Source organism: Heptranchias perlo, chromosome 3 (assembly GCF_035084215.1).
Source record: "Heptranchias perlo isolate sHepPer1 chromosome 3, sHepPer1.hap1, whole genome shotgun sequence".
Lineage (NCBI taxonomy): Eukaryota > Metazoa > Chordata > Chondrichthyes > Hexanchiformes > Hexanchidae > Heptranchias > Heptranchias perlo.
Genome location: NC_090327.1, coordinates 68,509,126 through 68,536,088, shown reverse-complemented (window position 1 = coordinate 68,536,088; position 26,963 = coordinate 68,509,126). Strand labels below are relative to the sequence as shown.

Sequence of the window (26,963 nt, the reverse complement as noted above, 5' to 3'; positions counted from 1 at the left end):
GTGCAATGATTCTGAAAATAATCTAATGAAATTTGTTTTTTATATTTTTTAAACTTGGCTGTTCCATTCGTATCTCAGTCTGTATGATTTATTTTATTGTAACTGCTGGATAACGCTGGATACGTTTGGATTTTGTAAATTGCCAAAGGAATTTGTTTTCTTTGAAGCATCATTTGATTTCATTGGTTTTCTTTTGTTTTTGTCAGGAGCTGTCACGTGTATGTGGATGAATGAGCAATGCAGCAGCATCATAACAGGAGGAGAAGATAAACAGATTATTTTCTGGAAGCTGCAGTACTGATTGCCTTTTTCTGAAATCCTTTGAGACTTCAGCACTTTTTTAAAAAAAAATAACATGAAGCAAGAACTGTTTTAAAGCTGCATTGTCCACAATCTATAAGTACTTATTAAAACAGTAAGATTAACCTATTTCTCCTACTCCCTGTGGAAATACTTATCTCCACTCAATAAACCCACAAAGCTGAGAATTCAGCAGCATGGAAACATTAGACCTTTGTCTTGATAGTTTGCGAGATCTTGCATTGGTCCTCCCAACATGCTGTATCACTGTGCAGCCCAGGAGCAAAATATTTTTGTGTGTTTCTGGTGCTGGAAAAAATTGTAAAATATGGTGAAATGGAATTAATTTTACTTGGATTTGACCAAATATTGCACTGTTAAATATATTTATTGCATTTTAGTTGCTATGTAGTCAAGTGTTCTGCATCAAGTACAAGATATAGGAATATGCATTTATCATAAGTTTGTGTAGTTCATCTACTATTAAGAATGTGTATGAATCTAGTCAGTTGAGTTGAGTTAAGATTAGTCGTGAAGTAGCAGAATCATCTGTCATAAGAATTCTGAACCTGAGCTGAGCTAAGGTTTTACTTTCATTAGTAACTCGTGGTGGTTTGACTCATTTTCAGTTCAGTGGACTGGAGCCCATTCATGCCAAACCAAATTGCCTGTCTGTGAAAACAGATGTACCTTCAGAACACACAAGTGCTTTTATCTTTAGATAAATTGTGAAGTTTAAAAAATGTTCTGACACAGCTAATGTGAATATGTTTGAGTGTCTTTAATAGTTTTTTTTATTATGATTGTGCCTTGATGCCCTTTAGTGGCTGTAAGAAATTTCTTGAGGACATATGCATCTGTGATACTGAAGAAAAATCAAAGGTTACATGAAGTATTTCAAGTAGTGTAGAAGATAAAGACTTTAAGTGAGTAAGTCCTCTGGGTAAATGATTTTGTAGAGGGATGCTGTTGTTACCGATGTAGCTAAGTAAACCCTGCCATTCCGCAGAATATTTCATCACAAAACAAAATTTACTGCATGTGGCATCAAAAGTATTTCTTGTCAACTGAAATAATACTAGTTAATCTTTAGAGTTATTATAAAGAATAATTTTGGTGTGCGTGGGTACAGATTGGATTTTTTTATGTACTCTGGTTCATCTACTGATGGATCATATTTCAAGGTGACAGCAGGTTTACATTTATCTTTTAGATTCAGTTCGGCACAACAGCATTGCATGGCAGAAACTGTCACTAAAATTGGATATCTAATCACAAATATTAGAATGTCTCCCTCCCTGTTCCCACTTATGTAGTAAGAACCCTTATAGTGGAGATTTGTTTCCATCCCCCTGTATAGTTTTAGATAGCCATTGTCTCCCAATTGTCTAATTCCTTGTGGAAATGTCAGTTAAATCTCTGCACCATTTGGCACAAATTACCATAAAAGTAATTTATTTTAAATTAAAATAAAGTTGAAGGATGTTTTCTCCATAGGAAAAGGACATATTTGTTCATTACAAGGATAATTTAACAGATTATTTGTGGTAAATATTAGGCCCATTCCATCTGCTGAGCTACATCGGCTGAATCTTCTACACACCGTAAACTCTGCAAATGTATTTCTTGCTCAAAGGTGAGAGAGTGCATTAAAACCGATTTTTATCTTACTAGCATATTTGACTTGAGAGCACCAAAATATTTGTGTATAGTATTCCAAGTTACAGTTAGAAAGATCATCACAGAGAAGGGAGATTAAAACAAATGTGGAAATGGGAAATATTTAACTTGCACAAATGTTTTTCAGCTGGAAATGAAGAACTGCTGCTGATTTACATCATTCAGAATTCAAGGGTTTACAGTGTTTTTGGAGATGCATAACTTGGAATGAAAAGGAAGTTTTTATTCTGTACTTTAAAGTTGTTGTGGACATGCTTAGCTGTTTGTTACATAGCACCAAATATTACTTGTTTCTTTACTGTTTTCAATAATGATCAGTCATAATTTAAAAGGATATATTGAATGTGTTTTGATTAAATTTATGTAATTTTGGATTTCATTTTGTTCTGCGGTATTTGAAAATACATCCTCATTGGTGTGAAAGCATAGTTAAATTTAAAAATTGTGCTATATTTTTGCACGTTATAACATCAATGACCTACATTTTTCCCAGTTTTAAAATTTTTTCTTAAATTAAAAAAAATATATAAACCAAGTACTTCAGTTTAGGCTGTGGACTTGATGAAGCTGACGACAGCTAATTGTATGACCACCATGCACATGGAAATAAACTGTATTCTGATACACCTCAAGAAGTATCCAGTGTTGTAGGTTTATTCTTTTTACTCAAGTATAAATAAATTTACTATTCTGCAATTTATATAGCTGAATCAGCCTATCGGATAATCATCCCAAACTTGAAAACAACTCATGACCACAGGTTTAATCAGCATTATGGTAATTAGGTACTGTGGTTATTATGTCTTTTCACCCTGCTAAAGGAATTAAAAGCAGTTGGCTTTCATAGTATAAGGAACAGGAGGCTTTGCTAGTCAGCAGACGCATAGTTACCAGTGCTTGGATTAAGAAGAGCACAAAGGCTGAGAAATTGGATTTGTGCCCAAAACAGGAAGTTGTGGGGATGGTGGGGGAAAGCCAGCAAAGCAATTGCTTTGAACGCTGGTCACCATTGGCCTGTGGCCCGATCTAAATTAAGCCTTGGGCCTCATTTGGCATGCCGATGCAGCTTCCAGGTTGGGGCCTGACTAATTCCAGCCAGCTCCAGTGCAACGGCTGCCCTGCAGGTAGTTCCTGGGGTGGGGGGGGTAGGAGGAGAAGACAGCGAGGTGGAGGACAGCAACATGCAATATTGTTGTGGAACTACTCCTGGCTCCACAGAAATCTAACTATTGAAAAGTTGTTTAGCTTTTTTTGAGCGACCTCCAGCAGTTAAGCAGCGCTGATTAGGATGCTCAAGACCTGAAACTGGGTGGAGCATGCACAGCACAAGCTCTGCCCATTGTAGACTACTTTCAATCAGGGTCCTACAACGAGTAGTTAGGACTACGATTTGCATATGTGAGGCACCTAACACTCTTTTCAGATGGGCACCTTGCACACCTAAAAGTTGCCAGCTTTCAATTTGACAGCCAATACATTTCCAGGGGCAGTCGGGCAAGATCACAACCCAAAATTTGTCCCCGTATTTATTTCTTGCCCAAAAAACAGGCAAAACGATGTTGAGTCTCCCCAAAGTGTCTTTTTAAATGCTTGACAGTATAGCCTATAAATTACTCTTTATAGCAATTAAGGTTTAACTGAACATTGCTTATACAGTGTGAGTTATAAAGCACACTCCTGAACTTGCATTTTTGTTTAGTGCCAGAGCCAATTAAATACTAGCTGCAAAAGTCTTGTGGATGTAATGCACATGGTCTTTAAGAAAGCCTTTGACAAGATTCCACATCAATTCTAGGGAAGATTAAGGGGTATGGCATTAGTGGAGGATAGTAATCTGGATTAAAAATTGGTTAGAAGGGAGAAAACAGAATGTAGAGTCTACAGCACAGAAACAGACTATTCGCCTCAACTTGTCTATGCTGGCATTTATGCTTCACACGAGCCTTCTCTGACCCCTCTTCATGTAACCCTATCAGTATATCCTTCTATTCCTTTCTCCCATCATGTGCTTATCTAGCTTCCCCTTAAATGCACTCAATGCTATTTGCCTCGACTGCTTCTTCTGGTAGTGTGTTCCACATTCTTACCACTCTTTGGGTAAAGAAGTTTTCCTGAATTCCCGAATGGAATTACAAGTGACTATCTTATATTTATAACCTCTAGTTTTAGACATCCCCACAAGTGGAAACATTTTCTCTACATCTGCCCTATCATTATCTAAAGACCTCTATCATCAGGTCACCTCTCAGCCTTCTCTTTTCTAGAGAAAAGAGCCCCAGCCTTTTCTGATAGGTATATCTTCCCAGTTCTGATATCATCCTTGTGAGTAGGAGTTGAAGGCAGTTTTTCTGAGTGGTTGGACAGGGTTCTGGGGCCACTTCTGCTTGCTGTGTATAATCAATGAATTGGGTCTAGGCCGACAGTGGTGTTGAAATTTGCAGATGATACCAAACTAGGAGGTATAGTTAATTGTTTGGAAGACCAAAAATGTGGATCTGTAGTTGGCTAGAGGTCAGAGGCACATGGCATAGGGATTGCACATTTCTTGGATACATTTCCTCACAGCTCATGGGCTCTAGGGGCAACGAGAGCTGTGGCGTACTTAGTGAGCAGTGCACAGTCTTCAGTGTGCTGGAGCAAAGGAAAAATAGTTTTAATTGCTACCATGACAACTCTATTTGAACTTAACAGTAGGGTTGCCAACTCAAACAAAAGCCAAATGTTGGAAATCTGAAATAAAAACTGAAAATGCTGTATGTACTCAGGTCAGGCAGTATCAGTGGAGAGAGAAACAGATTTGACCTTTCCTCAGAACCTGACAAAAGGTATTTGACCGGAAACATTAATAGATTCTCCACCAATGCTGCCTGACCTGAGTATTTCCTGCATTTTGTTTTTATTTCAGGTTGCCAACTCCAGTTGGAGACATTCTTGGAGGATGGATCACATGACATCCTGACAAGACATTTGCTCTTATTTCTTAGCAACATTTGCAGGAGTAGGCCACATGACTTCAAGCCTGCTCCGCCATTCAATCAGATCATGGCTGATCTTCGCCCTCAACTCCACTTTCCTGCCTGTTCCCCCATCTGCCTTGATTCCCTGAGATTTCAAAAATCTATCCATCTCAGTCTTGAATATATTCAACGACTCAGCATCCACAGCCCTCTGGGGTAAAGAATTCCAAAGATTGACAACCCTCAGTGAAGAAATTCCTCCTCGTCCCACTCTTAAATGGCCTGCATTTACCTTAGAGGTTGGGTCCTTGTGGTCAAGTATCTTTGCTTGTGGTTTTGAGCAAGCAGTTGTCGTAAGAACCAGGCAACCAGACGTGAGGGCAGGGAAGAGGGGGAAACCGGGGTGTGGGGGAGGAGGGGGAAGATCCAGAGGTGGGCGGAACTTGAGCAGTGTTTGGGAGACGAACTGCCAATTTTGGGAGATTCCCTCCGAAAGAGAGGGGGTTGGGAACCATACTTCCCCCTCCGTAACATCACCCATCTCCGCCCCTGCCTCAGCTCATCTGCTGCTGAAACTCTCATCCGTGCCTTTGTTACCTTTGGACTTTACTTTCCAATGCTCTCCCGGCCGGCCTCCCACCTTGCACCTTTCATAAACTTGAGCTCATCCAACACTGCTGCTTGTATCCTAACTCGCATCAAGTCCCGTTCACCCATTACCCTATGCTCGCTGACCTACATTGGCTCCTGGTCCGGCACTACCTCGATTTTAAAAATCTTGTTTTCAAATCCCTCCATGGCCTTGTCCCACCCTATCTGTAACCTCCAGCCTGACAACCCTCCAAGATCTCTGCACTCCTCCAATTCTGGCCTCCTGGTGCATCCCCAATTTTAATCACTCCACCATTGGCAACCATGCATTCAGCTGCCTAGCCCCAAGCTCTGGAATTCCCTCCCTAAACCTCTCCATCTCTCCTCCTTTAAAATGCTCCTTAAAACCTACCTCTTTGATCAAGCTTTTGGTCACCTTGTGTGGCTCGGTGTTAAAATTTGCTTGGTGACGCTCCTGTGAAGCACCATGGATCAATTTACTACGTTAAAGGGGCTATATAAATGCAAATTGTTATCAGGGTTCATTAACAAGTTAGCCTGCTGCATTCCATTCTTTTGGCCGGGGGGAAGGGGGGGGTGGAAAAAGAGAAACCAAAAGGGAGGGATGGTGGTCAGTTTGACTAAAGGCTGACCCTGAAGTTAGGCCAAGAGTAGAAAGACAAGAAACCTCAGAGAGCTGGTTCTGCCCTGAGCTGATAGCAGCATAACTCCTGTGAATTCTGGCCGAGTCAAGAAAGATGACCCACTGATGGTCAGATAGTTGTGGGTACAAGTCCTAGTCTAGAGACTTGAGCACAATCTAAACTGGCACTTCAGTGCAGTACTGAGGGAGTGTTGCACTGTCAGAGGTGCTGTCTTTCGGATGAGATGTTAAATAAAATGTTAAACATCTGCCCTCACTTGGATGTAAAAGAACCAACGGCAAGTTGGTCTGAGCAAATTACCCGTCGTGTTTCCTACGTTACAACAGTGACTACACCTCAAAAGTAATTCATTGGCTGTAAAGTGCTTTGGGACGTCTGAGGTAGAGATCTAAATCCAAGCCTTTCTTTTTCTTTTCCACATCCTTCCTCTGTATCCCTTAAATACTAATACTTGATAAGCAAGTATCTACCTAAATTTTAAACAATTGGTTCATCCACTCTGGCCTTCTGGGACACTGCATTCCACATTAAATAACACCATGAAGAAATGTATTTTTAACAGTGATTAAGGATGCTTGCCAATATATATTCGTTGAGCAAGGGTTTTATTCTGTTATATTACAACACTGCCACATGCTAAAAAGAACCCCCCCAAAAAAAGGAGCAGGGTCATAATGGCAGCAAGTACTCATCATCCCAATTTTATATCCTCAAATTTTGTGATAACATTTTACCTCACAGTGTGATGGAAGAAAATGGTGAGTGATGCCAGGAAGTGGAAATGAAGCAAAAAATGCTTTTAAAACTTAATAAATGAAAAACAAACAATAAATGGTCAAGATTCTTTATTTGTACGTAATCAAATTAACTGCATTCAGATGTCTTACAACATTTTTGCAGTGTTTAAGGACAATGATAAGTTTTGAAATTTACTAGCAGGCTACACAGAATAAATGTCCTAATATAATCAGAACCAAAAATAATTGAGAAAAAACTACATGACATCCCAGCCAAGAAGATACACAGCTATTGATTAGCTAGAGTATGGAAATCAAGATTCACAATTTTACTGGAGTTAACAGCTCTGAATACTGTCAAATCACAACTCCACACCTTGTGTAAATAATCAAAGGATATTGAACAATGAAGGGTTTAAAAGGAATGATCAGGAACAGAATGCTAATGCACCATTTCTTTGTAAGCAAATGGCACTGAGTAAATAAAACAGCTCAAACTGTATATTATTATTTTAACAGTAAGTATGTAGTCAGGCAGCAACAGTTAATAGCCATGTTACACTTAAAGCTGCTTTGATGTGTAAGCCAGGTACTGTCCAAGCTGTTGTTTTAACTAGACTAAGTTAAAAGCCTAATGCGTTGAGTCACCATAAATCACTCCATTTATGTCAGGAGACTTTACACCTCAGGAATACCGTGATCCATAAGGGACTTAACGATGCTTGAAGCCATCCTACAAAATAGACAGAAAGGAAAAAAATTCTTTAAAATTAAACATAAAATTAACTTGCTTTGTTTACAATGACAAACAGAAGCTGAATAGCCATGAATGCCATTTGGCTTAGACTGCCAGCTATAAATCTCGTCATATTAGTATTCCCAAATGGTTAGAGCTACATTCTAAATTCAAAAAATTACAACTTGCATTAAAGTATAATCAATTTAGATATTTATGTACAGTTTTATGCACTATTTGTTGTACAAACCAGATAGAGGAGTACAACCTGTACATGTTCAGTAGTTTAACATTGTACTTTGTAGTCCACATCTAAAGCGGGAAACCCTTATATCTGGACCATATCATACGATTGACTGCTCCCACAGGTTTTTCCATAACTGTCACCCCACTACCATTTGCTATCAGGTTCTGTGTAATTTGCATTCCATCAGAACCCCACCACTGTTCTAGTGATTTTGATCAGCTTCCATGTCATTACCCAGTTACCCATTGCATGTATTTTTTTTTGGCAAGCAAAACGTTAAAAAATGATTTAACTTCAGATCATCTGTACTCAGTAGGCCAGAGAAAGTCAAATTCTACCTGTTACATGATTAACAATAAATTCCAAGATTGTGGTAGTTCAGTGAAACCAACAGACTGTACCAGCTTCTACATTGCTTTAGAATCAGGTACAAGGACAAATACAACAGTGGTTTTGTTGTATCTGTTCTTGTACAACAGCAGAGTATTAACATTTAAGGTGGTTAAAACCTTTAGATTCCAGCTTCCAAAATCACTAGTCTTTGTAAGTGAACCTCCATTCAAGCTAACTGAGTATCTGTTATACTTTTATACTGGATCCATAATAAATACTTAATCTAAGAGAAAATTGCATCTAAAATTTGGCAATTGGTCAGTGTTAATATGAAATGCTAAGTTTCCACTTGAGTAAATTTAACAATTTAAAAAACACTTGTCAAGTCTACCTCTAGGGACATCCCAACTAATAATTTTACACTTTAAAATTAAATCACACTTCTTCCTACTTCAATTTTCTCATCTTATTACTCTTTGGCACAGGGTAAATCAGATCAGAGAGATGAATGTGTGGTTCAAAGGTTGGTGTGGGAGAAGTGGGTTTTGATTCATGGGGCACTGGCACCAGTACTGGGGAAAGAGGGAGCTGTTCCATTGGGACGGGCTTCACCTGAACCATGCTGGGACCAGTGTTCTGGCAAACCGAATAACTAGTACGGTGAAGGCGGCTTTAAACTAAATGGGGGGGGGGGCGTGCTCAGGTGGGGCGAAGTTTAAATTGATAGAGAAAAGACAAGGAAGTAGTACAGGAAAGTGAAGGGGGTAATGATAAACAGAGTGTGTCAGGGAGGGACAGAGCGTACAAACATAAGAGTGCACTAGCAAATGGGGCCGGGGTAGGAAAGAATGGTAAAAAGACAAAATTAGAGGTTCTTTATCTGAATGCGCGCAGTATTCTTAATAAGATAGATGAATTGACGGCACAAATAGAAACAAATGGGTATGATCTCGTGGCCATTACAGAGACATGGTTGCAAGGTGATCAAGTTTGGGAGCTAAATATTCTGGGTTATTTAACAATTCGGAAGGATAGGAAAAAAGGTAAAGGTGGTGGGGTAGCTCTGTTAATAAAGGATGAAATTGGTATAATAGTGAGAAATTATCTTGGCTCAGAAGATCAAGATGTCAAATCAATTTGGGTGGAGGTAAGAAATAGCAAGGGAAAGAAATCACTGGTAGGAGTAGTACATAGGCCCCCTGACAGTAGCTACATTGTAGGGCAAAATATTAATCAGGAAATAAGGGAGGGGCTTGTAAAAAAGGTAATGCAATAATCATGGGCGATTTTAACTTTCACATAGATTGGTCAAATCAAATTGGCAAAAATAGCCCTGAGGAGGAGTTCATAGAGTGTATCAGGGACTGTTTCTTAGACTAATACGTGAGGGAACAGGCCATTTTGGATCTGGTAATGGGTAACGAAACAGGATTAATGAATGATCTCAAAGTAAAGGATCTCTTGGGAAGCAGTGATCATAACATGATAGAATTTCACATCCAGTTTGAGAGCGAGGATCTTGGGTCTGAAACTACTGTATTAAACTTCAATAAGGGCAATTATAAAGGAATGAGGGTGGAATTGGCTAAAGTGGACTGGGTAAACAGATTAGATGCAATGATGGCGGATAAACGGTGGCAAACATTTAAAAAGATATTTTATGACTCACAATAAAAATATATCCCTGTGAGGAGGAAGGACTCCACAAAAAGGGTGAACCAACCATGGCTAACTAAGGAAGTAAAAGGATGGCATAAGGTTAAAAGAAAAAGCATACAACATGGCAAAGATTACAGGTAAGCCTGAAGATTAAGAAAACTTTAAAAACCAGCAAAAGATGACTAAAAGAATAATAAAGAGGGAGAAAATAAATTGAGAGAGTAAACTAGCAAGAAATATAAAAACTGACAGTAAAAGCTTCTACAAGTATATAAAAAGGAAGAGGGTAGCTAAAGTAAGCATTGGACCCTTAGAGGATGAGACTGGGGAAATAATAATGGAAAACAAGGAAATGGCAGAGGAATTGAACAGATATTTTGTATCTGTCTTCACAGTAGAAGACACTAATAATATACCAATAATAGTAGAAAATCAAGGGGCAAAGGGGAGGGAGGAACTAAAAACAATTATCACTAGAGAAAACATACTAGGTAAACTAATAGGTCTAAAGACTGACAAGTCCCCTGGACCTGATGGCTTGCATACAAGGGTCTTAAAGGAAGTGGCTACAGAGATAGTGGATGCATTGATTGTAATCTTCCAGAATTCACTAGATTCTGGAAAGGTCCCAGCGGATTGGAAAACCACAAACGTAATAGGCCTATTCAAGAAAGGAGTGTGACAGAAAGCAGGTAACTATAGACCAGTAAGGCTAACATCTGTCATTGGGAAAATGCTAGAATCCATTATTAAGGAAGCAGTAGCAGGACATTTGGAGACTCATAATACAATCAAGGAGAGTCAACATGGTTTTATGAAGGGGAAATCGTGTCTGACAAATTTATGAGAGTTCTTTGAGGAAGTAATGGGTAGGGTGGATAAAGGGGAATCAATGGATGCAGTATATTTGGATTTCCAAAAGGCATTCGATAAAGTGCCACATAAAAGATGACTGCACAAGATAAAAGCTTATGGTAATAGGGGTAATATACTGGCATGGATAGAGGATTAGCTAACTAACAGAAAACAAAGAGCCGGGATAAAAGGGTCATTTTCAAAATGGCAATCTGTAACTAGTGGGGTGCCGCAGGGCTCAGTGCTGGGGCCTCAACTATTTACAATATATATCAATGACTTGGATGAAGGAACAGAGTGTCTTGTGGCCAAATTTGCTGATGATACGAAGATAGGTGGAAAAGCAAGTTGCAATGAGGACACGGTGTCTGCAAAGGGATATTGACAGGTTAAGCGAATGGGTAAAAATTTGGCAAATGGAATATAATGTGGGAAAATGTGTCCAGCTGCAGCTATTATTTGACCGCTTGACAGCTCTGGAGCTGCGGATGGACTCACTTTGGAGCATCCGCGATGCTGAGAAAGTCATGGATAGCACGTTCAGTGAGTTGGTCACACCGCAGATAAAAATTACTGAGGGAGATAGTGAATGGGTGACCAACAGACAGAGGAAGAGTAGGAAGGCAGTGCAGGGGTCCCCTGCGGTCATCTCCCTCCAAAACAGGTATACAGTTGTGGATACTGTTGGGGGAGATGGCTCACCAGGGGAAGGTGGCAGTGGCCAGGTTCATGGCACCGTGGCTGGCTCTGCTGCACAGGAGGGCAGGAAAAAGAGTGGCAGAGCTATAGTGATAGGGGACTCGATTGTAAGGGGAATAGACAGGCGTTTCTGCGGACGCAACAGAGACTCCAGGATGGTATGTTGCCTCCCTGGTGCAAGGGTCAAGGATATCTCGGAGCGGCTGCAGGACATTCTGGAGGGGGAGGGTGAACAGCCAGTTGTCGTGGTGCATATAGGCACCAACGATATAGGTAAAAAACAGGATGAGGTCCTACAAGCTGAATTTAGGGAGTTAGGAGTTAAACTAAAGAGTAGGACCTCAACGGTAGTAATCTCAGGATTGCTACCAGTGCCACGGGCTAGTCAGAGTAGGAATGACAGGATAGCTAGGATGAATACGTGGCTTGAGATGGTGCAAGAGGGAGGGATTCAAATTCCTGGGACATTGGAACCGGTTCTGGGGGAGGTGGGACCAGTACAAATTGGACGGTCTGCATCTGGGCAGGACTGGAACCAATGTCCTAGGGGGAGTGTTTGCTAGTGCTGTTGGGGAGGGTTTAAACAAATATGGCAGGGGGATGGGAACCGATGCAGGAAGTCAGTGGGAAATAAAGTGGTGACAGAAACAAAAGGCAGTAAGGGAGAGTGTACAGAACATGATCGGACAGATGGTCTGAGAAAGCAGGGCAAAGACCAAGGGAAGTCTAGATTAAACTGCATTTATTTCAATGCAAGAAGTCTGATGGGCAAGGCAGATGAACTCAGGGCATGGATGGGTACATGGGACTGGGATGTTATAGCTATTACTGAAACATGGCTAAGGGAGGGGCAGGACTGGCAGCTCAATGTTCCAGGGTACAGATGCTATAGGAAAGATAGAGCAGGGGGTAAGAGAGGAGGGGGAGTTGCGTTCTTGATTAGGGAGAACATCACGGCAGTAGTGAGAGGGGACATATCCGAGGGTTCGCCCACTGAGTCTATATGGGTAGAACTGAAAAATAAGAAGGGAGAGATCACTTTGATAGGATTGTACTACAGACCCCCAAATAGTCAACGGGAAATTGAGGAGCAAATATGTAAGGAGATTACAGACAGCTGCAAGAAAAATAGGGTGGTAATAGTAGGGGACTTTAACTTTCCCAACATTGACTGGGACAGCCATAGCATTAGGGGCTTGGATGGAGAGAAATTTGTTGAGTGTATTCAGGAGGAATTTCTCATTCAGTATGTGGATGGCCCGACTAGAGAGGGGGCAAAACTTGACCTCCTCTTGGGAAATAAGGAAGGGCAGGTGACAGAAGTGTTAGTGAGGGATCACTTTGGGACCAGTGATCATAATTCCATTAGTTTTAAGATAGCTATGGAGAAGGATAGGTCTGGCCCAAAAGTTAAAATTCTAAATTGGGGAAAGGCCAATTTTGATGGTATTAGACAGGAACTTTCAGAAGTTGATTGGGAGAGTCTGTTGGCAGGCAAAGGGATGTCTGGTAAGTGGGAGGCTTTCAAAAGTGTGTTAACCAGGGTTCAGGGTAAGCACATTCCTTATAAAGCGAAGGGCAAGGCTGGTAGAAGTAGGGAACCTTGGATGACTCGGGAGATTGAGGCCCTAGTCAAAAAGAAGGAGGCATATGACATGCATAGGCAGCTGGGATCAAGTGGATCCATTGAAGAGTATAGAGATTGCTGGAGTAGAGTTAAGAGAGAAATCAGGAGGGCAAAAAGGGGACATGAGATTGCTTTGGCAGATCAGGCAAAGGAGAATCCAAAGAGCTTCTACAAATACATAAAGGGCAAAAGAGTAACTAGGGAGAGAGTAGGGCCTCTTAAGGATCAACAAGGTCATCTATGTGCGGAACCACAAGAGATGGGTGAGATCCTGAATGAATATTTCACATCGGTATTTACAGTTGAGAAAGGCATGGATGTTAGGGAACTTGGGGAAATAAATAGTGATGTCTTGAGGAGTGTACATATTACAGAGAGGGAGGTGCTGGAAGTCTTAACGCGCATCAAGGTAGATAAATCGCCGGGACCTGATGAAATGTATCCCAGGATGTTATGGGAGGTTAGGGAGGAAATTGCGGGTCCCCTAGAAGAGATATTTGAATCATCCACCGCTACAGGTGAGGTGCCTGAAGATTGGAGGGTAGCAAATGTTGTGCCTTTATTTAAGAAGGGCAGCAGGGAAAAGCCTGGGAACTACAGACCGGTGAGCCTGACATCTGTAGTGGGTAAGTTGTGAGAGGGTATTCTGAGGGACAGGATCTACAGGCATTTGGAGAGGCAGGGACTAATTAGGAACAGTCAGCATGGTTTTGTGAGAGGAAAATCATGTCTCACGAATTTGATTGAGTTTTTTGAAGGGGTAACCAAGAAGATAGATGAGGGTTGTGCAGTAGACGTGGTCTACATGGACTTCAGCAAAGCCTTTGACAAGGTACCGCATGGTAGGTTGTTACATAAGGTTAAATCTCATGGGATCCAAGGTGAGGTAGCCAATTGGATACAAAATTGGCTTGACGACAGAAGACAGAGGGTGGTTGTAGAGGGTTGTTTTTCAAACTGGATGCCTGTGTCCAGCGGTGTGCCTCAGGGATCGGTGCTGGGTCTGCTGTTATTTGTTATTTATATTAATGATTTGGATGAGAATTTAGGAGGCATGGTTAGTAAGTTTGTAGATGACACCAAGATTGGTGGCATTGTGGACAGTGAAGAAGGTTATCTAGGATTGCAACGGGATCTTGATAAATTGGGCCAGTGGGCCGATGAATGGCAGATGGAGTTTAATTTAGATAAATGTGAGGTGATGCATTTTGGGAGATCGAATCGGGCCAGGACCTACTCCGTTAATGGTAGGGCGTTGGGGAGAGTTATAGAACAAAGAGATCTAGGAGTACAGGTTCATAGCTCCTTGAAAGTGGAGTCACAGGTGGATAGGGTGGTGAAGAAGGCATTCGGCATGCTTGGTTTCATTGGTCAGAACATTGAATGCAGGAGTTGGGATGTCTTGTTGAAGTTGTACAGGGCATTGGTGAGGCCACACTTGGAATACTGTGTACAGTTCTGGTCACCCTATTATAGAAAGGATATTATTAAACTAGAAAGAGTGCAGAAAAGATTTACTAGGATGCTACCAGGACTTGATGGTTTGACTTATAGGGAGAGGTTAGACAGACTGGGACTTTTTTCCCTGGAGAGTAGGAGGTTAAGGGGTGATCTTATAGAAGTCTATAAAATAATGAGGGGCATAGATAAGGTAGATAGTCAAAATCTTGTCCCAAAGGTAGGGGAGTCTATAACGAGGGGGCATAGATTTAAGGTGAGAGGGGAGAGATACAAAAGGGTCCAGAGGGGCAATTTTTTCACTCAAAGGGTGGTGAGTGTCTGGAACGAGCTGCCAGAGGCAGTAGTAGAGGCGGGTACAATTTTGTCTTTTAAAAAGCATTTGGACAGTTACATGGGTAAGATGGGTATAGAGGGATATGGGCCAAGTGCAGGAAATTGGGACTAGCTTAGTGGTATAAACTGGGCGACATGGACACGTTGGGCCGAAGGGCCTGTTTCCATGTTGTAACTTCTATGATTCTATGATTCTATCCACTTTGGGAGGAAAATAGAAAAGCAAAATATTATTTGAATGGAGAAATACTACAAAATGCTGCAGTGCAAGGGGATCTGGGTGTCCTTGTACATGAAATACAGTCAACATACAGGTACAGCAGGTAATCCGGAAGGCAAACGGAATATTGGCCTTTATTTCTAGGGGGATGGAGTATAAAAGCAGGGAAGTCATGCTACAACTGTACAGGGTGTTGGTGAGACCACACCTCAGAGTACTGCGTATAGTTCTGGTGCCCTTATTTAAGGAAGGACATACTTGCATTGGAGGCAATTCAGAGAAGGTTCACTAGGTTGATTCGGGGTATGGAAGGGTTGTCTTATGAGGAAAGGTTGAACAAGTTAGGTCTATACTCATTGGAGTTTAGAAGAATGAGAGGAGATCTTACTAAAACATTCAAGATTCTGAGGGGACTTGATAGGGTAGATGCTGAGAGGATGTTACCCCTCATGGGGGAAATCTAAAACTAGAGGGCATAGTCTCAGAATAAGGGGTCGCCCGTTTAAGACGGAAATGAGGAGGAATTTCTTCTCCCAGAGAGTCGTGAATCTTGGAATTCTTTACCCCAAAAAACTGTGGAGGCTGAGTCATTGAATACATTCAAGGCTGAGTTAGACAAATTTTTGATCAGCAAGGGAGTCAAAGGATATGGGGAAAGGGCAGGAAAGTAGAGTTGAGGTAAAAATCAGATCAGCCATGATCTCATTGAGGGGGTCGAGGGGCTGAATGGCCTAATGCTGCTCCTATCTCTTATGGTCTTATTTTCTAGCATTAAGAAGTCATTCAGGGGAGAGAGTTCTACAAGTGGCAGGAACCCTACAGTACTTCACTGAAGTGGTCATTCTTCGAGTGCAAGTCTTGGCAATAGTAGTAGACTATAGTTCTGATGAAGGGTACACCTGAAACATCATAACCTGTCTTTTCTTTTTAGAGATGACTGACCTGCTGTTTATTTCTAGCTTCTATTTTTCAGATTGCCAGCATTTTGGAATTTTCCTTTTTACTTTTCAATAATAGACTATTCAATTGTGGGGACCAGAGAGGAGAACAATCACCTTCAAAAGTACAATTCCAACAGGGTTCAGTGGCTAACAATCAGGAGCAGAAGTCTGGCCTATTTTTCTCCTCCCTTTCCTGGGGGCAGCTTATATCCACACTTCCATCTCAGCTGCCCAAGAACATAAGAAATAGGAGCAGGAGTAGGCCATACAACCCCTCCAGCCTGCTCCACCATTCAATAAGATCATGGCTGATCTTCAATCTCAACTCCACTTTCCCACCCGATCCCCATATCCCTTGATTCCCCTAGAGTCCAAAAATCTATACCTCAGCTTTGAATATACTCAACGACTCAGCATCCACAGCCCTTTGAGGTAGAGAAGTCCAAAGATTCACAACCCTCTGAATGAAGATATTCCTCCTCATCTCACTCTTAAATGGCTGACCCCTTATCCTGAGACTATGGCCCCCTAGTTCTAGACTCTCAAACCAGGGGAAACAACCTCTCGGCCTCTACCCTGTCAAGCCCCCTCAGAATCCTATATGTTTCAATGAGATCACCTCTCATTCTTCTAAACTCCGGAGAGTATAGGCCCATTCTACTCAATCTCTCCCATAGGACAGCCCTCTCATCCTAGGAATTAATCTAGTGAATCTTCGTTGCAGCGCCTCTAAGGCAAGTATATCCTTCCTTAGATAAGGAAACCAAAACTGTGCACAGTACACCAGGTGTGGTCCCAAAAAAGCCCTGTACAGTTGTAGCAAGACTTCCTTACTCTTATACTCCAACCCCCTCGTAATAAAGGCCAACATGCCATTTGCCTTCCTAATTGCTTGCTGTACCTGCATGCTAACTGTGTGTCTTGTATGAGGACACCCAAATCTCTCTGAATATCAACATTTAATAGTTTCTCACCATTTAAAGAATATTCTGTTTTTCTATTCTTCCTACCAAAGTGAATAACTTCACAATTCCCCACATTATACTCCATTTTAAAAAAAATTCGTTCATGGGATGTGGGTGTCGCTGGCAAGGCCAGCATTTATTGCCCATCCCTAACTGCCCTTGAGAAGGTGGTGGTCAGCCGCCTTCTTGAACCGCTGCAGTCCGTATGGTGAAGGTTCTCCCAGTGCTGTTAGGAAGGGAGTTCCAGGATTTTGACCCAGCGACGATGAAGGAACGGCGATATATTTCCAAGTCAGGATGGTGTGCGACTTGGAGGGGAACGTGCAGGTGGTGTTGTTCCCATATGCCTGCTGCCCTTGTCCTTGTCCTTCTAGGTGGTAGAGGTAGCGGGTTTGGGAGGTGCTATCAAAGAAGCATTGGCGAGTTGCTGCAGTGCATCCTGTGGATGGTACACACTCTAGCCATGGTGCACTGGTGGCGAAGGGAGTGAACGTTTAGGGTGGTGAATGAGGTGCCAATCAAGCGGGCTGCTTTGTCCTGGATGGTGTCGAGCTTCGTAAGTGTTGTTGGAGCTGCACTCATCCAGGCAAGTGAAGAGTATTCCATCACACTCCTGACTTGCGCTTTGATGGAAAGGCTTTGGGGAGTCAGGAGGTGAGTCACTCACTGCAGAATACCCAGCTTCTGACCTGCTCTTGTAGCCACAGTATTTATGTGGCTGGTCCAGTTAAGTTTCTGGTCAATGGTGACCCCCAGGATGTTGATGGTGGGGGATTTGGTGATGGTAATGCCGTTGAAAGTCAAGGGGAGGTGGTAATTGCCTGGCACAAATGTTACTGCCACCTACTTGCCCACTCACTTAACCTGTCCAGATCCCTTTGCAGACTGTGGCCTCCTCACAGCTTACTTTCCCACCTAGCTTTGTATCGTCAACAAACTTGGATACATTACACTCATTCCCTCCATCTAGGTCATTAACATAGATTGTAAATAGCTGAGACCCAAGCACTGATCCTTGCGGCACCCCACTAGTTACAGCTCGCCAACCTGAAAATGACTTGTTTATCCCTACTCTCTTTTCTAATTGTGTTAACCAATCCTCTATCCATGTTAATATATTACCCCCAACCCCACGAGCCCTTATCTTGCATAACAACTTTTTATGTGGCTCTTTATTGAATGCCTTTTGGAAATCCAAACTACATCCACTGGTGCCCCTTTATCCACCCTACTAGTTACATCCTCAAAAAAAACTAAGAAATTTGTTAAAACCATGTTGACTTTGCCTAATCATATTATGATTTAAATGCCCTGTTACCACTTCCTTAATAATGGATTCCAGCATTTTCCTGACAGCTGATGTCAGGCTAACTGGCCTGTGGACCCCTGTTTTCTCTCTCTCTTGAATAGCGGGGTTACATTTGCTACCATCCAATTCGCTGGGACCATTCTAGAATCTAAGTAATTTTTGAAGATCACAACCAATGCATCCACTATCTCTGCAGCCACCTCTTTTAGAACCCTAGGATGTAGGCCATGAGGTCAAGAGGTTTTTTTCCCCATTAGTTTCTCTAGTACTTTTTCCTCTACTGTTATTAATTACAGTAAGTTCCTCATTGTCATTAGCTCCTTGGTTCCCCACTATTTTGGTATACTTTTTGTATCTTCTACTGTGAAGACAGATACAAAATATTTGTTTAACGTCTCTACTATTCCCTTATTCCCCATTATAATTTCTCCTGTCTCAGCCTCTAAGGGACCAATGTTTACTTTTGCTACTCTCTTCCATTTTGCATACTTGTAGAAGCTCTTACAATTGTTTTTATATTTCTTTCTAGTTTACTCATTCTATTTTCTCCCTTTTTAATCAATTTTTTGGTCATCTTTTGCATGTTTCTTAAACTCTCCCAATCCTCTTACTACTCTTCTCGGTAACATCCTTAACTTCTTTAGTTAGCCACAGATGGATCACTTTTCCCGTGGAGTTTTTACTTCTCAATGGAATGTATATTCGTTGAGAATTTTGAAATATTTCTTTAAATGTCTGCCATTGCTTATCTACTGGCATATCTTTTAATCTAATTTCCCCAACTACCTTAGCCAACTCGCCCCTCATATCTATGTAATTGGCTTTATTTAAGTTTAAGACTCTAGTTTCAGACTTAAGTACATCACTCTCAAACTCAATGTGAAATTCTATCATATTATGGTCACTCTTCCTCAGAGGATCTTTTACTATGAGATTACTAATTAACCCTGTCTCATTACACAATACAGATCTAAAATAGTCTGTTTCCTGGTTGGTTTCACAATGTATTGTTCTAGAAAACTGTCTCAAATGCATTCCATGAACTCATCCTCCAGTGTACCTTTGCCAATTTGATTTGCCCAGTCTATATAAAGATTAAATTCCCCCACGATTATTGCATTACCTTAGTTACAAGCTCCTATTTCTTGATTAATACTTTGTCCAATGGTATAGCTACAGTTAGAGGGTCTATAAACTACTCCCACCAGTGTTTTCTGCCCCATGTTATTTCTTATCTCCACCCATACTGATTCTACTTCTTGATCTTCCAAGCCAAGATCCTCTCATTACTGTCCTTATGTCATCCTTTATTATCAGGGCTACCCCCTGCCCCTTTTCCATTCTGCCTGTCTTTTCAAAATATCAAATACCCTGAAATATTTAGTTCCCAACATTGGTCATCTTGCAACCATGTCTCTAATGGCTATTAGATCAAACCCTTTTATCTCTATTTGTGCCACTAATTTGTCTATCATGCATTCAAATAAAGAGCCTTTAATTTTAACTTTTTAACCATTATTCTCTGCTTTGACCTTACTTGTTGATGCACTACTTCCGTTAAACTCTCTGTCCCTTCCTGTCACACACTGTTTATCTTTACCCAAATCGCTAAACTGCTCTATTGCCTTGTCTTTTCTCTTTAGATTTCTAAATTTCCCTTCACTTGACCCCTCCCTTCCCCCCACCCACCTTTTTAATTTAAAGCCCTAGTTATTCGACTCGCTATTAGCAAACTAACAGCACGAAACCAGTAGCTGCTTGGACTGTGCGTCTCAGTACTACAAGTGATGCACTTGCCCACAAACCAATTGAGAGAGATCAAGCATCTTGCTTTGCCATGTGCCACGTTCCAGCCAAACCATCCATTGTATAAAAGACAAAGGGCACATTCCAGTTGTTAAGATGCAAGCAGTTTTGTGTGTGGATCACATCTTTATAAGAGCATGGAATACTGGTTAGGTGGTGTCAAACTGAATTTAAAAAGGTTATACAGACTAAAAAAAAATCAAATCATATCATGGGGTTAAATCTGCAGAAGTGCCCAATGGTTAAAGAAACTATACTCTCAAATAAAAAAATGTATGTAATCTTGTTTAAGGGCAAAGGCTGCAGCTTTTAGAAGTGAAATTTATTTATAGTACAATATATAGTAATTGCAGCACAACATTAAAAGCATTGCCAAGACAAAAAAAAAATAAAATGTAATTGTTTTTGAACAGACAAAATTGTATTCATAGAATTTCACATTTACATTTTGATCTGTTATTTTTTTTAAAAATTTGTTCTTGGGATGTAGGTGACTCTGGCAAGGCCACATTCATTGCCCATTCCTAGTTGCCCTGCAGTAGTGGTGTGCTTTGTCCTTGTGCTAAAAAGTGTTCATCCAGAAGTACGCTATAACTGATTTTTAGGAGGTTCCATTTTCAGCATTCATACTATGGACAAAAAGCTCCTCTAAACATGCTTTAATCAACATTTACCTTTTCATCATATGTTCATGAATGTAGGCAGGCATAATGGTAATGGTTATTACATTCTCTGCTGTTGCCAGAATGTCAGCAATTTGTGTATCCTATTTAGAGATCAAGAAAAAAAAATTTAGCAACTTCATAAATTACTTCAATTAAACTCTCTCATATACTTCAAATAAAAACAGAAAATGCTGAAAAAGGACCAATGGCCCTTTGTATTTCCAGCATTTGCAGTTTTTTTTCCCCCTGTACACCCAGTTGTAGTTTGAAGAGAGATGATAACCGACTGTGGGGGTCAGTTGCTTTAACGCATCTACAGTGCTAGGATAGATTTGCACCCATAATTTACCACACAGCACGTTCTATTTAGTGAATGCCACTGACTGTCCCACAGGGAGTAAGAATCAAAAGGAACAGTCAACCCAATAGCCCATCAAGAGTGGCATCTGTAGAAAACCAGATTATTTGTGCATTAGGGAAAGTGGGAAAAATTCTTTGGAAATCATTGCAGGGATATTTTTAGACGTAATACGCTGCTAGAAATTTTAAAAGCTCTTGGACTTAACTGCCAGAAAAATTGCCGAAATAGGGGAAAAAAATTATTTGGTAATTGAAACGTTAAAATAATTTTCCAATCATTAAGATGTAAAGTGCAAAAATTCATCATTCAAGCAAACCACTGTGCCACACAATTTAATTTCAGTGGGTCTTGAATCTTGTTTAAGCACAACCAAATTGTAGATGTATTGTAGGAGTTAAACCCAATTAAAAAGAATTGTAAACAATTTTACAACACCAAGTTATAGTCCAGCAATTTTATTTTAAATTCACAAGCTTTCGGAGGCTTCCTCCTTCGTCAGGTGAACGATGTGAACAATTAAAAAGAGATTAATGATATAGATATATACACACACACACACAACTAAAGACGTTTATCTTGCAACACAATTTTCTAAAAAAAGCTCCTGAGTGCATTTCCTGCAAGGTCGCCTAATTTGCAACAATTAAAATATCACCATTTCTCACCTTCAGTCCAATGACATTCTGCCCATTAACCTCACAGATATTATGTTCTGTTAGGAGTCCATTTCTGGCTGCTGAGCTGTCTTTTACAATTGAGGTGATTTTTCCATTTTTGAAAATGAAACCAACATGTCCTGTGCTGTCTTTGTGCATAGTGATGGTGCGTTCAAAAGGCCTGTGCAAAAAAAAAAATCCTATGAGACAACTTATACACACCAATAAACTAATCAACTAACTCCAGTATGAAAGATCATTGCTGCTACAACTCCCAAGTCAACATTTAACTTTCCTCTCTCGTTCTTTCAAAGTTTCAAATATACTATTGTACATGTTCTTGCTCCTCCCTACATTCCCGTGATGCTGAAATTGAGATTTCCTACTTTTGGATTAAATGTTAAATCAGAGGTCCCATCTACCGTCTCACGCGGATATAAAAAAAATCCCATGGCACTATTCGAAAAGTGGAAAGTTCTCCCAGTGTCCTGGCTAACATCGAACCTGAAACCAACACCACGAAAAACAGACATTCATTTGCTGTTTGTGATCTTGCTGAGCACAAATTGACTGCCACATCTGTATGCACAACAGTGGTTGCACTTCAAAAGTAACCTTTGACTGTAAAGCACTTTTAAGATGTCCCCAGGTGGCAATAAGGTGCGATATAAATACAAACACATCTGTCCGTTCTCCTATTTTCCACTTTAAACTCATTCCTTCCCAGGGCTTCAAAACTGTGGAACTCATCTTCCTAGTTCAATATTTAAGACTGTTAAAACCAAGCTTACTGTCACCCTTAACTCCTCATTTCAACTTTGATGGTCTAGTGCACTACAAGCCATGACTCTTCATATTGGATTCTCAAAAGGGTCTTCATAAATTATGTTCCCTAGGATTTTTTTTAATAAAGCTTTTATGCTTCTCAGCAATTTCTTTGGAGAAAATTGCTCCAATATTCTTTAAACCCAGGTAAAGTTAGTTTGCATTTCCATTGCCCACAGCAGCTATCCTTATGTAGCTTCTCTGAACATAAATTACTAAGTAGAACCATAGAATGGTTACAGCACAGAAGGAGGCCATTTGGCCCATCGAGCCCATGCCAGCTTTTTGTAAGAGCAATCCAGTTAGTCCTATTCCCCTGCAACCCTGCAAATTTTTTCCCTTCAAGTATTTATCCAACTCCTTTTTGAAAGCCACGATTGAATCTGCTTCCACCACCCTTTCAGGCAGCATTCCAGATCATAACTATTTGCTACGTAAAAATGTTTTTCCTCATGTCGCCTTTGGTCCTTTTGCCAGTGATGTGTAGTTCTGCTGTAGACACTGTAGAGAGTTACTGAACAATTCACTTCATCCTGTTTGGCTGATGAATCAAGCCTTTCTAAACTGCATTTGAATAGCACTAAAAGGCAAAAGGATGGTATATTAAACCACTTTAGCCCAATTTACCTTTATTTCAAACAACTATAAAAACACAACAAATATAAATCCAAGAGAAATGAATGCTCATAATAGACATCAGAATGTGGAGTAACCCTTTTTCTTTGGCAATATTTTAATCCAAAAAGGCAATTTAAAAAAAACACAAACATGCATTTATATACTACCTTTAACATGAAAGAGATGTTCCAAGATGCTTCACGGAAGTATAAGAAGAAATAAACGGATACCAAACCAAAGAAGGACATATTAGAAGGAGTTACCAAAAGCTTGGTCAAAGAGGTGGGTTTTAAGGAGGGCCGTGTGGAGATGGAGGGGCTTAAGCAGGGAATGTTAGAGCATGGGGTTTAAGCAGCTGAAGGCAAGGCTACTAATGGTGGGGATGCACAAAAAGTCAGTCAGAGGAACAGAGTGTTCGGAGGGGGGCAGGGGGGTTAGGGCTGGAGGAGGTTACAGTGGTAGGGAGGGGCGAGGCCTTGAAGGGATTTAAACACTAAGATGAGAATTTTAAATTGGAGGTGTTGAGAGACTGGGAGCCACTGTAGGTCAAGGAGAACAGGGATGATAGCTGAACAGGACTGGTGCATGCAGCAGAGTTTTGGAATGCATATTTGGGTCTTGCCTGATTGCCTGAGGGGTTAGAAAAGAATTTTTAGCAGCAGTTCCTCTATTGGCTATCGGTCTCTTTTTTGCCTCTCCCAGTAGGGTGGGTGGGTGGGGGAAAAAAGAGGAAGAGTCAAGTAAGAAAAATTAGGTGAATCTGCAAGGGCCTGATGGCCATTTCTTACCCTGAGTAACAGTTAGACGCACCATCACTACCTCATCTGTATTAGATTACCAAAAATGTCAATATACACATCTAAACTGAGAATAGAATGTCTCAATATTAGCCAAGTCCCTATACTTTACGTGGGGATATCCATCTCATTTTATTTTAGTCCCCTCCAATTCAGTCTTCACAGAGCATTCTCCAGCCAGCTGGGGACCACACTGGTTCGTTGCTTCCCTAAAATGGCCTAACCAAGATACTGGAAAACTAAATTGCCCTTGAGAAGGTGGTGGTGAGCCGCCTTCTTGAACCACTGCAGTCCGCGTGGTGAAGGTTCTCTCAGTGCCGTTAGGTAGGGAGTTCCAGGATTTTAACCTAGCGACGACGAAGGAACGGCGATATATTTCCAAGTCGGAATGGTGTGTAACTTGGAGGGGAATGTGCAGGTGGCGTTGTTCCCATGTGCCTACTGCCCATGTCCTTCTAGGCAGTAGATGCGGGTTTGGGAGGTGCTGTGGAAGAAGCCTTGGTGAGTTGCTGCAGTGCACCCTGTGGATGGTACACACTGCAGCCACAGTGCGCCGGTGGTGGAGGGAGTGAATGCTTAGGGTGGTGGATGGGGTGCCAATCAAGCGGGGTGTTTTGTCCTGGATGGTGTCGAGCTTCTGGAGTGTTGTTGGAGCTGCACTCATCCAGGCAAGTGGAAAGTATTCCATCACACTCCTGACTTGTGCCTTGTAGATGGCGGAAAGGCTTTGGGGAGTCAGGAGGTGGGTCGCTCGCCACAGAATACCCAGCCTCTGACCTGCTCTTGTAGCCACAGTATTTATGTGGCTGGTCCAGTTAAGTTTCTGGTCAATGGTGACCCCCAGGATGTTGATGGTGGGGGATTCGGCGATGGTAATGCTGTTGAATGTCAAGAGGAGGTGGTTAGATTCTCTCGTTGGAGATTGTCATTGCCTGGCACTTGTCTTGCATGAATGTTACTTGCTACTTATCAGCCCAAGCCTGGATGTTGTCCAGGTCTTGCTGCATGCGGGCACGGACTGCTTCATTATCTTAGGGGTTGTGAATGCAATTAAAATAGAAATTAAAATAGAGAAAAGGAAAAAGAGCAATGCGTTCTTACCTGTCACGAACTATGACACTAATCTTTTGATCAGAAGCTTGTTTCAGCACTTTATGACTCTTGTCACTGCTCCAGCCTGCACAATTCTCACCATTTATCTGTAGGACCTGGTCACCAAACCTCAAACCAGCTAGAGAAGCGGGAGAGTTTGCTTGTACGAGTTGAACAAAGATACCCTGCAAACAAAGAGAAAAAAAGTGACCCCATTATACAATGGAAAAATATGTATTTACACTCTTTTGTTCCCCACTGCACCACAAAAAAAAATGGAATACACTTGTGTTACCACTGGGCATAGACCATACTACTACTTATATTAATCTGTCTCTTTTAGCAACCACTGAGTTGCAAATGTTTCCTCCAATTCATAATTTAGGAAACAAATGCGCATCAGAAAAATCAAACATAAAAAACAGAAACCATTAAAAAAAACAATTGTTGGAGATTTTGTGGGGGGCAGGGGGGCGGTTATAGCAAAGATTGAGGGAAATGGAAAAACAAGCCACATTAAAATCCACTTCAACTCAGTCAAACTGTGGAGCAACTACGACAGTCAGGAAAGACTTCGGTGTTCAGTTCACTTTCTAAAAAAAGTTGATAAACTCCGTAGCTACTTTACTGCAAATTGGAAAACCCAACTGGTTCACTAACATCCTTTAGGGAAGGAAACATGCTGTCCTTACCTGGCCTGGCTTATACACGACTCCAGTTGACTCTTAACTGTCCTCTGAAGTCACCTAGCAAGCAACTTAGTTGTATCAACCGCTACAAAGAATATTAGCAGTTCAAGGAAGCCCATCACCATCCTCACAGGGCAACTAGAAATAGGTAATAAATGCCAGCCTTGCCAGAGCTGCCCACATCCAGGGAATGAGTTTTTAAAAAAATGATCAGTGCATTTCCAATTGTGCCAAGTGATTTTAAAACCCATCAAGTGCAAAATATAGATCTGAGGCTCTTGAAAAAGGTCCTTATCCCCAATATACCTGATAAACAACTTTAGTTGTTTCAATATACTGGAAATATATTTTAGGATACTTTGTATAAAACAGGCACTCTCCTTCATACCACAAACAGTTATTGGTCTGGGAAAGATGTATTTTGAACTTTAGCAGAATAATCCACTGAAGAATTGAACAGCTGTAGCACAATGGTACTTCAACATTTAACATCAGAGTGGTGGGGTGCAGCTTTGAACCCGTCCTCCCATCTGCACCATTTTAAATTCCTAACTTTGGACGGATTAACAGCTTTTTAAAATCTTCCAGTGTCTCAATACAATTGTAAATATCATGTACACATTTTGACAAAAGAACATTTGGATATTTCTTTCAATCTTCTCATTTGAAGTCAAATGGGATATTCAAACCTGCAACTGGAGGCCAGAATTTTAAAGTTACAAAGTGGCAAATTGGAGTCTTTTGAAGGACATTAGTTCATACATTATATGTTTGCATATTATAAACACCAAACAGTTAACAAAGGGCAATTTGGCAGTCCTAAAAACTTTATGTACAGATATATTAACCTATAAAACTTGCAAAAGTTGAAAAACAGCTTTCGAAAAGCTGTCACAGCCCCAAAAAACATACAACTGAAACAGCCCTGAATGAAGGCCGATAACCAAGGCACTGCTTTAAGGCAATTAACCAAGTTAAATTACTTTTTATTACATTGAATTTCAGGATGTAAGTGTTTCAGCAATTTAATTTGTTTTTCTGTGAAACTGTAACCCAATGACCTCATTCATGTCATATGAAAAGAAGTAGTTACAATGAGTGCTGTGGGACATTAGCTTGTCATGACTTAAAGTACAGGT

General features: G+C 40.9%; 2 protein-coding genes across 3 annotated transcripts in view; one reads left to right on the top strand and one right to left on the bottom strand.

Annotated features, from left to right (window-relative positions):
- nsmaf (neutral sphingomyelinase (N-SMase) activation associated factor) overlaps positions 1-2,615 on the top strand; it is a 100,694-nt gene extending 98,079 nt beyond the window's left edge. The window contains exon 31 of the mRNA XM_067980109.1: positions 207-2,615. Coding sequence (XP_067836210.1) covers positions 207-301 — 95 coding nt within the window. The 3' untranslated portion in view covers positions 302-2,615. The remainder of the gene's footprint in view (positions 1-206) is intronic.
- A 4,408-nt stretch (positions 2,616-7,023) lies between these two features.
- The window catches only part of LOC137315362 (syntenin-1-like), a 43,832-nt gene continuing 23,892 nt past the window's right edge, over positions 7,024-26,963 (bottom strand). Inside the window, exons 6-9 of one of the 2 annotated variants that reach the window (XM_067980104.1) lie at positions 25,145-25,320; positions 21,813-21,984; positions 20,796-20,887; positions 7,024-7,663 (exon numbers count right to left, since the gene is read on the bottom strand). In XM_067980104.1, the coding sequence (XP_067836205.1) occupies positions 7,609-7,663; positions 20,796-20,887; positions 21,813-21,984; positions 25,145-25,320 (495 nt within the window). In that variant the 3' untranslated portion in view covers positions 7,024-7,608. Of the gene's footprint in view, positions 7,664-20,791; positions 20,888-21,812; positions 21,985-25,144; positions 25,321-26,963 lie in introns of those variants that run through there. The other variant, XM_067980105.1, reaches the window with a different exon arrangement.